General features: G+C 40.2%; 1 protein-coding gene across 3 annotated transcripts; it reads right to left on the bottom strand.

Moving 5' to 3' along the window:
* Positions 1-533: 533 nt before the first annotated feature.
* On the bottom strand, positions 534-9,775 carry ptgis (prostaglandin I2 (prostacyclin) synthase). Of its 3 annotated transcripts, none has more exons than XM_070958720.1 (10): positions 8,863-9,772; positions 7,063-7,186; positions 6,537-6,712; positions 6,288-6,434; positions 6,066-6,178; positions 4,677-4,858; positions 2,513-2,675; positions 2,016-2,197; positions 1,457-1,608; positions 534-894 (listed from the first exon to the last, which is right to left on the bottom strand). In XM_070958720.1, the coding sequence occupies exons 1-10, from the start codon at positions 8,871-8,873 to the stop codon at positions 735-737; spliced, it is 1,410 nt and encodes a 469-aa protein (XP_070814821.1). In that variant the 5' UTR covers positions 8,874-9,772; the 3' UTR covers positions 534-734. The 3 variants fall into 3 exon arrangements, with proteins under 3 accessions (XP_070814821.1, XP_070814820.1, XP_070814819.1); XM_070958719.1 differs by having other exon boundaries at positions 569-894; positions 9,559-9,775; XM_070958718.1 differs by having other exon boundaries at positions 595-894; positions 7,921-9,348.
* Positions 9,776-10,834: the final 1,059 nt, after the last annotated feature.

Raw genomic sequence — 10,834 nt, 5'->3', positions numbered from 1 at the left:
TAAAAAGTAAAATAGTTCCATCTGGAGTGTAGTGGATAAGTACAAAGTAGCAAAGCAGAGTGGGAATACTCCAGTAACATACAAGTACTTCAATCCATCCAATATCCAATGTCACATTGCACTCTGTTGCACATTTTGTTAAAGGCCCACTCCAGACCGGTTTTATGACATATAAAAATATTCTGCTTAGAATAAATTGTGCATTTTTTCCCCCCAAAAAAATAAATAAATAAAAATTCTTAAAATGACTTCTTATCCTTTTGCCTCATTGAGAAATCTATTCATCATTTAAAAGTTTAACCACACGAGATTTCTCCCCCTCTGGAGCTGCAGGTTTCAAGTTTCCACATCGCGTTTCTGTGGGTTGCAAACTCACAGAGACGACGACACATTTAAGGTGAGCGCAAAGAAACTTCCCTCCCTCCTGCGGATAAAAAGCTGAAAACATCCTTCTGGTGTCAAACTCTGCACATACATCATTCTGCACAGTGAAGGTCAAACATCCAAGAGAAGCAAGAACAGGAAACATTTCTGAGTGGAGAAGGACTGTACAACCTACAAATGGTCAAACGTGCTTTGTTTTTCTTTTTTATTGAAAATATTAGTAACAAATAATACATTTAAATATGATACACAGGCACACTGAGTAAATATTACTTAGAATAAATAGTGCTACAGTACATGTGAACAAAAGGTTTATCAATCAACCTTTTTTTTCCAGTTAAATTCTCAAGTCACATTTCATGCCGCATCCTCTTCAGTCTGTATCTGACCTGCAGATCTCCGACTGGCTGGAGCATCCCGAAGCCGTAACGACTGGGATTAACTGGCGGCAATTTAGACTCTGCGTCGCACATCTCCAGATCAAGATGGGTCAAGAGCAGGAACACAAATCTACAGACAAAGACGGGCAGAGCAGTTTAGAAGAGGCGACAAAACCACTCAGTGATAAACAGGATTTATTACACAAGATTAATATGAGGAAATGCAGGTTCCACGCAATCCGGTGAAAGGCAGACAATCAAATCAATAAATCGACCAAATGGAAATAAAAAGAAAAATTCTCCAAAGTAACTGCTTGTAAAGCCCCCCGAGTATTCACATCAACATCAACTAACCTGCTCCCCCTTTTGTGTGTTGAGGATTACAAGGATTGACCTTTAACCTCTGACCGGATATGACGTCTGACAAACACACACTGGCTGTCCTCTGTGGCTCTCAGGTTCATTACAGAGTATAAGCAATTACTACATTAGAGCTTGTTGCTAATGATGATAGAGGATGTGAGAGCAGGACTGAAATCATAACAGGGGGAATATTCTGTGGAGATGGATTGTGCTGGACTGGTCTAGTAATTGGGATGAAATTGCACGAAATGCTTTGATCATGAATGCATCATTTTAAAACTTAATATCCGTCATGGAAAGAAAAAAAGGCTGTGGACTTTAACACTCACTGTTTAATGGTAGTAACAGCAAACTCTTTCCCGACGCAAATGTTTCTCCCTGCACCCCAGGGCATGGTGTGGTACTTCAGCCTTTTGCCATCCTTGTAGAATTCATCCTTCACCGTCAGATCATCATTTAAGAAACGATCATACTTGAAAGTCTGTTTAGAGGAGACAAGGAAAAAAAGCACGTTATAAAATCGTGCAAATGTGTTCGATCATATGTCTCACCTCCAACCACTGACGACAAACAAACAGCATGAACATTGGGAATTCATCTTGCTCTCATGCTATTCAACTAGTTGTTTCAGTTGCTGTCATTTAGCGGCTTATCCCACAGGATGCATTCTGTCGGCGTTTCAAATCACACTGCTTAATCCTGCCTCCTCAAGACTGCTTTATGCGCTATAACATGGCTTAAAAATATCATAATGGATGTAAACAACTATACGTATCATGACGGTGGAGGCTCCCACAAAATGTGACAGCATATCCCGCACAAAAACTGCTGCATTTTCATGTTGGTGCTGTCTGCGCTAGCACACGCTGCGTCTGCAGACAATAGTACCTGTGGTTCTTGATGTATCTCTGGGTCCATCTGAGGGCTGAGGAAGGGGAACAGACACACTCTGTCCCCCTGTCTGAGGTGGTACTCCTGTCCACTGGCCATGCGCAGGATCTTGTCCCGCACCACCTCCCTGCCGATCATTACGGCAGCAGTGAGCCGCAGGGTCTCACTCAGAATGCTATCTGCAGAATGAAAAGGACAGCAGAGCGGATGATGTCAGAGGGGTGTCGGCGTGAGTTAAATCAGCGGTGACCTCGGGCGTAATTTGGAGTGCCACAAATATTAGCACGATATGATTATATGAAAGGTAATCAGTATTTAATTGAATCAAAGGCCAAACTTTTATTGTAACTGTCACTGTCTTAATGCGCTGCATGTATCTTGTTATTTCCAACAAGTCACAAGAGCCTTTGTTTCCATCTCACTGGAGAGGCTAAACCCCAAGGTGGTAGAGCTCAAGTGAATAAATGAAAAGGCTGCTAGCAGCTGTTACGTACCAAACACAGGTGTGCTGTGTGCTTCCAGCGGGTTAATGGGGGGATGCTGTAAGGAAGTGTCCTGCAGAGTAAGGTCTCTGATCTCTGACTGAAGAGCCTCCATGGCCTCAGGGTGAGTGAGCAGGAAGCCAAGCAGCCAAAAGGCAGCAGGTCCAGCATTACACTGAAAGGAAAAACACAAAAGCACAAAATATAAGCTTCTAGTATGAACTAGCATTACTGACTAACAGCACAAAAGTCAGTGAATATTTTCTATATGTGGACATACAATCCATATAAAAAAGAGAGAGTACTGCTCCTTATTTCACCTAATATTTCCATTCTGTAAGGATGCTGTCTCAATATGACTGACATGAAGAGAAGCCGGTAAATCCGTCCACACTTTGTAGAGACTGCTGTCAGCCTCTCTGGGAGAGACACATGAGCCTGTCAGACAGTAATTGCTGTGGGTTAAGGGAGCTGTTCTTTTTACCTCCACACATCTCAGGTCAGCTCTCCATTGACAGCAAGGGCAAATATCCAAAAAGCAACTAAAGGTGCATTCCGACATCTTTACTGCCCTCTTAGATTGTCAGATCACCAGATGTTTGTGAAGGAGTTGTTTGGCATTTCGGGAAACATGCTTAAAGAGTTATATTAGATAACATTTGCATGCCTGTCGGCAGATACAGTTGTGTTGCATTTACACTTCAGCTTTTGGTCAGATTAAACAAATAAGATATAGCATGTTGATCACTGAGCTTAAGAGGTGTTGGTAGGCAGATTTGTTACCTTTGGACAAGCCAAGATAACCGGCTGCATATTTGGTGTATAACAATGAGAGAGGAAGTTTCAATCTTCTCATCTAAGAACTCTCATATGAGCATATTTCCCAAAATGCTGAGCTATTTAGGGAATGATTCAACTCACTGGCAGCTGTGCACTAGGAAAAGCTGGGAAGGCAAGACTCACAAAACACTCGGTCTATATACACTTCAGTCAATAACTTTGATTTGTTTGTAAATGGAACGAGAACAGCAACCCCCAGCTTGTGCGGGACCCTTGATGAAGTGGTAGGTGGCTTCAGTGAAAGCCTAGCTAAAATACCTCAGCCTGCCTGTAGCACGCACACATTCACTGTGGCACGTCTCACTACTCTCACATCTAATCCCTGTATTCTCTGCAGTGGTGCTCCAGTTTCCCTCCCAGACTGAGACTGTGTGCTCCAATATCCCCAGCAGACGCGATAAAGCACAAACAAACATGCTGGAGGAAGAGAGGTCCTTCTCAGACCAGCAGAGCATCTGAAAAAGAGGTCGCACTGGGTGGCCTGGCAAAGGTTTCTCCTCTCTTAAATACCATACACTGGTGTTACTGGGTGAACAATTGCTGTTCCAGTGTGGCTGGCAGGTTAAAAGAGGGCTGAAGCTTTTACAGCTAAAATGCAGCATATGAGGGCAGACAATCAAACAGCTTGCTATCTCCCCCACCTGGCAGCAGAGAGCAATGACACCTTGTTGGTCTGAACTTGACTGGACTGGTGAGGTCGAGGAACAATTCTGTATTCACACCTATGTCAATATCATTCATATTGCCAACTTTGTACACTGAATAAGTAATATTTGACAAGGCAATTTATTTATGGGTGAGGTTAAGGAGAAGTCTTGCACAAGACAAAGCAAAGCTTTATACATTGTATTTAAACAATGGCTGTATTCATGCTCACAGGTTAGACACCATTTTTAGTGGAACTGCACTGTAGTCAGCTGTGGAAAACCTGATAGATGGCACAAGTTCGTCATAAGAGTGCCTGAAACTGTGTTTACAAGGAAAAAGAGTAAACAGCTGACTAACACGGTTGTCTTACACACTGTATTGATGTGCGATTACTTAACCTCAAACAAGAAAAAGATGTCATGGAAGTTGACTCACATGATCAAACCTGGCAAAACTCTGCTCCGAGTTACAAGTTGAGGCAGGTAGCTTTGAGTGAACTGGCAGCGAAGAATCCATTGCCTCTCACTTGTGTGTTGCTGGCAGGCTGAGCACCTTGGCGAGGTATTCAAGCATGCACTGTGTGGGTGTGGAGAGTTTGCATGCTTTGTTGCCACTGTGTGGCCCTGTGTCTGTCTGAGGTTTATGTGTTTGTGTGTGGAAGAGAGGCAGACAATAAACCAGCTCTCACCTGTGTGGTCCACAGCTGCAAGAGTAAAGCTCTCTTCTGCATTTCCGCATCTACTCCCTCCTCCTGCAGGAAGTGATGGTAGCTCTGCTGCCAGGAATTCGACTCTGACCCTCCACTCAACCAGTTTGGAGACAGCATGTCCCACAGTCGCTCCCTAGATAAGTTGGCTGTCTTGCTTTCCCCTGTTAAAAGATCCGACATCAGTTCATACATGCCCTGTTGCAGAATTACAACAATTTTTGTTATCCCCAAAAAAAGACTTTTTTTTGGGTTCAACCACATTAACATATTCATTTGGTCCTATTGTTCAGTCTCAGAATGGTATTGGGTTATACATTTGTATATAGGGCCTGGCCTCAGGTCAAGAAGTCACACAACCTCCAGATTTTTTGAGAAAGCATAATCCTCTCAATTTACTGGATTTGATTTATCTGATTTAAGTAAGTAAAATGCTTTAAAAAATTTTTGTGTTTATTACAGTGTCTAGAACGTGTCCATATGTAGTCATTGTGGAAAATGTGACTTACATTTTATTTAGAGCTTGTTTTGTAATTGTTGCAATATTACAGCGTTGGGTGAATGTGGTAGTCAGAACAACCCTGTTTTGAGAGGAATGCCTTGAGAGGAATAATATAAATTTTCCCAATGTAACTTAAACTTCACATGATTTACACATTCTAGCCTCATATTAGATTATATGTTATTGTATTAGAAACTAATGTGCAAAGATATATTGCCATATCTAATCATTTTCATTTATTTATAATGATTTCTAACCACCTTCAACACTCAGTATTTTCCCCTCATCACAGAAAGCAGGACTTTCTTGTCTGCCCTTTGTCTTGGCTATTGATAAGAAAATGTTCCTATCAATTCATAGTCAAAGCAGTTGTGGGGGATGCTTGGGGGAAGGCATTTTTTCCATTGTTCTGAAATACGTGTTGATGTTCAGGAATGTAAGGTGTTGTTGGAGGCTACCTGCATACCTATTAGTATGATAATCATAGTTTACAATTGGTCAGCCATACACTATTGTGTGACCAGTTAAATGTGTGAATAGGTTACTTCAGTGCAATGTGTAAACACTTCATATTGAAATAGGATTTTATCAGTCCCAATACTGATTTTTCAGGTCCAGCTGTCAGAGATGATGCAACTTTCCTCCACACACCGCTGCAATACTTCGAAAAGCTCTGTCAACCAATATCATAACATTTCTGTAAAAACATCCAAAAACATATTTTTAAAAAAAAACACACATCTCATTTTCAGCCTCAAATGCATCCTACAACAACATCTTAATGGTTGAATTTTTATTTTATTTTATTTTTTTTTAGTGTTTTTCTATATTTGGGTTTTACAGGGTTAATTTGCTTTCGTGCAGCTTACCTCGTTTGAGTGAGCAGCGGGCCAGTTTGGTGAGAAGCTCGTCAAACTTGCGGAACTCCTTATAGACTGCAGTGGCATTGTCCCTCCTCTCAAACAATGTAAGATATCCAGCCCTGGGCATAGCAATAAAGTTTAAAATATTCATGTCTGCCACTCCTGGTAGTATAGTCACTGACATCATTTGAATAGTATCTTGCTTAAGTTTAAGGTGCCGTGTGATACCTGAAGAGCAGGCTGTAACAAAGGCTGAAGAGCCCATCCTGTCTCCACTCTGAGGAGCTGCAGCCTTTCTGGTCACTCAGCAGCAGGCTCCGAAGGTGAGACCTCATACATCTGCTGAGCTTGGACAGACTGAGACCTTGAAAATGCCTGAGGAAACAATCAATCGATATTGAGATCTGCAGCACTCATTTGTCACATTTCTCTTATCATTTTGTGAACCAGAGTCTGTTTAAAAGATTGATTTATTACTGTTCCATCCACTTCCTCTCTGCTGTAGGTTTGATGCTTGGCAGCTGCAGACTGAAGATCCTTTTCAGGAGCTGGTTCCTGTTGCGGGTGAAGTCCAGGAGGACTGTGTCATTCAGCACAGCATCGAAAGAGTTTGCATCCAACAGCACAGTCACGTAACGTCCAGCGACACGGACCTGGAAGGACACTATTTTAGATCTAATACAGCTCATCTTTTAATTTGAAGCTACATGGAATGGCCCTTTCCTGTCTTTTCAATTGGTAGAAGCCTTATTCAGGGAAACATTTTGCTCCACATCAGAAGAAATAATGGTTTGCAGCGACTAATTAACTTGCTGCCACCAAACATGCATGCTGTAGTTCAAATTTCAGATAATAAATTTCGTCATATCAGCTGACAGACTTCTTGCTCCTGCATGCAGAAAGAATCTTTGGCCATCAAATTTTCATCAGTTTCATAACAGCTTAAACATTTCCATTTTTGGAGATGAAAATACGACGTCATGCAGTCTTTATGAGAACTCACTGTGAAGATGTCCCCATGCTTTTCTTTCATCCGAGCCAAAAACTTTGTGGCATCTTTTCCAAACTCAAGCGCGTGCCCCAACCATGGAATCCAACCTTTGTCCAGAGGTGGCTCATTTTTTTTCCTGTTCGGGTAAAAGGAAACTCATTAAAATCACAGCAGTGTGACAGAGTATCTTTATGTACCTTTCATTCATTCATTCATTCATGAATCTTGACCAACCGGTTTGGAGTCAACATGGAGTTATGTCAAAAGAGCTTTCAGTGGTGTGGTTGAAAGGCCATGCAGCACGCAGGCTGCGGCATAAGCCATGAGAATTATTGTGAGCTTTATTCTCTATGTTGTTTAGAGATAAAAATAATAATACTCATAGTTAGTAGTCAGCGTGGTTCAGACATTCAAATTTTTTTTCAGTCAACATTTGAATAAAGAGGTATTCTAATATAATTACAGCTATTTATTCACATCTTTGATTCATATCAAATGTGCTTAAAATAATAGAAAAGCTTTTCTAAATGGTGGTACAAAAACACACTTTTGGAATGTTTTACAGACCTTCAGACTCAGTCTATTATAAACTATGAAATTTTGCTTTGCTAATCATTTGATTATCTGCAAATTAAATTAATTCCAGTTCAATTGAAAATACTTTATGCATCCTTCAACGGGCAATTCAAGGCAAGTGTTCCTGCAAACAGGAGTATGTTTGCCATTCATTTACACACATAACGCAAAACAACCCCAAAATACAAATATGACAATGTCAGTGTTTAAATGTTAGTAGTGATCTATAGGAGTGGCCAGTCCAGAGCTGACCAACTATCAAGTAAACATCAGCATATTAATGAATGGCTTTACCTTATGCGAGTGGAATAAAGGAGAAGTAGTATAAGCAGTCCATTAAGTAGCAAGAATATTGTCCATAACATGTTTCCGTAAAGTCCGATACTTGTCCTGTCCTGCAGATGATTTACTCCATAGCTGCTGGCAACTCACTTATATCTTTGAGCTCGGCTCAGAGGTGACTACTATTTGTTAGGAGGTTTGGAAAGGTGTGGCTTGCTCAACCAAGTGTTACACAATACTCTCCAGTAGACGGAGTCAGAGACCACAAAACCCCCACATCCAGAGCAAGTAACACAAACTGAAATTATTCCAAACACCACGTAACTATTTAGAGCTTAGTTCACATTAAGTAACACGTTTCAGGCGGCTGTTAACCAGCCTGCACAGTATCTTTCCTTTCTGCTTCGTGGATAAACCACCTGCCATAGCATTTCCGAGCAGTGACATCATCCAGGTAAAGGAACTCATGTGTCACTCAGAGAGGGGTGATGTCAAGGCAGACATATTTCATGACGGGCGTCATACGGTCCACTTCTCAGACACGAATATTTCTCCGTCAACACTCTGCTTCCCATGAACATTGTGAAATGTCTATTTTTACCTCCCGCAAAATGACATGAAGACAGTCAGAGGCACAAGTATCTACTGATGATGCTGTCTGCCACACTGAAACCAATGATTAATCTAACCTACCTCTGACTCTGAATTCTAGATGTGAGTTTTGTTTATGCCCATATACAGTATGATACTGTGGTTGTGAATGAAAACCTTGCTAGAGTAAGTTATACAACCAATTATATGTTTGCAAATCAGAATTATAACAGTGAGCATGAAAGTGGTAATGGTATTAAATATACAATTCTTATTTTATAATTTTATTTTTATTTTATTTGTTTCTTAGAAAAGAAAAAGTTACTTGGTGTGTGCACCAGCAGAGGGTAGTCATGCACTTACAGTAGCCTCATATTTCAGCAGCTGGACTGAAGCTCAGAAGTGGACGCTGACGTGAAACTCGTACAGCTGAACGGCCCAAAAGAAACTCATCTTTCCACCTGAAATTGACTAATAACTTGGTCAATACGGCTGAGCAGCTGGATCGGTAACTTACATGGCAGATGTAGTCACATTGTTTTTATAAGCAATTCACATGAATTGAGGGTTCGAACGAAGAAAAGACATATTGAAGGAATGTAAAAGAAGGACGCAAAGCCATAGTAACTTAGGTCAACATTTAAGTTAGCTAAACTAATAAATCCATATGGGCTATTTAAGTTGTCTTCAGGTTTTGATGGTAAATGAGAGCGTCAGAGAACACGGACAAGTAATAAATGAAAATGGAGACTTTGCGATATTACTTCGCATTAAATTAGTAATTACAGGGTTTCAGTGCAGTCGTTAGCTTGAAGCTAGTTAACGCTACCGTTCTGTGTGCTCCTCGCTAATTGACTGGACTAGCTACAACAGCCTGAAACTTCAGTTCCTACATTAAACATTTACACTGCAATGTAAATGAATGAAAACAATGAAAATTATTGGTTATCAGGTTTTTTTAATTAACATTATTTATTTGTTTTTATCATGCGGCTAATGTACGGTTTACACTAGGTATGCGGACAATGAATAGAAAACACAAACATACCTGTGACCTACCATTGCACAAGACATGATTCCGGGCGCAACATTCAGCATCTTATTATCATTCTGATCCCAAGCCGAATGACGTATTTTACACTATTGAACCTTCAACCTAATATTGATTGAACGATATAATCTATAAAAGACAAACAAATATGTGATAATGACAGCGATGCAGATGAGAGGTGCCTTCAGCGTGTAAAAGATGACGCCCATGTTATTTACAGATGCCGTGGTAACATAGGAGTAAAAGCTTAAAGCTGTCTCTACTCATTTTGCATATAGGCAGTTAATTTCATTGTGTTATAGGAGTTTTGACAGAGCTGTTATGACCAGTATTAAAAATTACCATATTATCAGACATCCAAATATCACAGATCACCACAGTTGCTTTTCATGTAAACAGAAAGTAGAAACACATGTGTTTGCATGGCTTTGCAGACAGAAGAGATCTCATCAGTTCATCTCAGCATTTTGCCATAAATTTGGAACTTGTCAACTGGCAGTGTGGTTACACTGAAAACAGTAACAGCAAAACCATTTTAAGAGCTCTCTAAATTACACATAATAAGGTGGATCTAATGTCAAAATTGTATGAGAATTACTGACAGTATAAAGCCAAAAAAAATGACCTCACAAAGAAAGTGTTTCAAGACAATTCTGGAGCTTTGAGTGAATGTTATAACACGGTTTATCTTTTTCCAGTAGCAGAATGAATTGCAAACCACATTCAAACTTACTGAATTAGTTAAAGAATAATTTAAATGACAAAGCAATTAATTCCTGGACAGTTAAAGGCAAACTGTACACCCAATTACAGTATGAATGGGTTCTCCATGTTCTGCTGACTTTGCTATATGATAATTTTGGTTCCATTTGAATGAACTGTTACACCTGAAAAACCAGGATATATTCACTGGCTTTTGTTTTCTCTTCAAGTCTGAATGGGGTTCATATCTCCCAAAGGAAGGGAAGGAACCAGCAGCACTGCCAGCCAATAGGTGCAGCGTCTCAGGAATAATGGTGTTATTATGTTAATGACCCTAAACTGCCTGTTTCATAAAAGGTGGGTGTGGTGCACTGGAAACCAAATGACTTTAAACAAACAGCCCCTGGAATAAACAAACATCACATTCAATGTCTCAACAGCATAACTCTCAAATTCACTGTCGGATTGTTTAAAATATATATATATTTTACTTCAAAGTCAGTGTGAAACTACAAATTATGTCATCAATCATGTCCAGGGGGTCAGATATAGATATTTACATACATCTACCATCTAACATTA

The sequence above is a fragment of the Chaetodon trifascialis genome, chromosome 3 (assembly GCF_039877785.1).
Source record: "Chaetodon trifascialis isolate fChaTrf1 chromosome 3, fChaTrf1.hap1, whole genome shotgun sequence".
NCBI lineage: Eukaryota > Metazoa > Chordata > Actinopteri > Chaetodontiformes > Chaetodontidae > Chaetodon > Chaetodon trifascialis.
The sequence above is the reverse complement of the archived record's forward strand: the minus strand, read 5'-3'. Positions and strand labels throughout refer to the sequence as shown.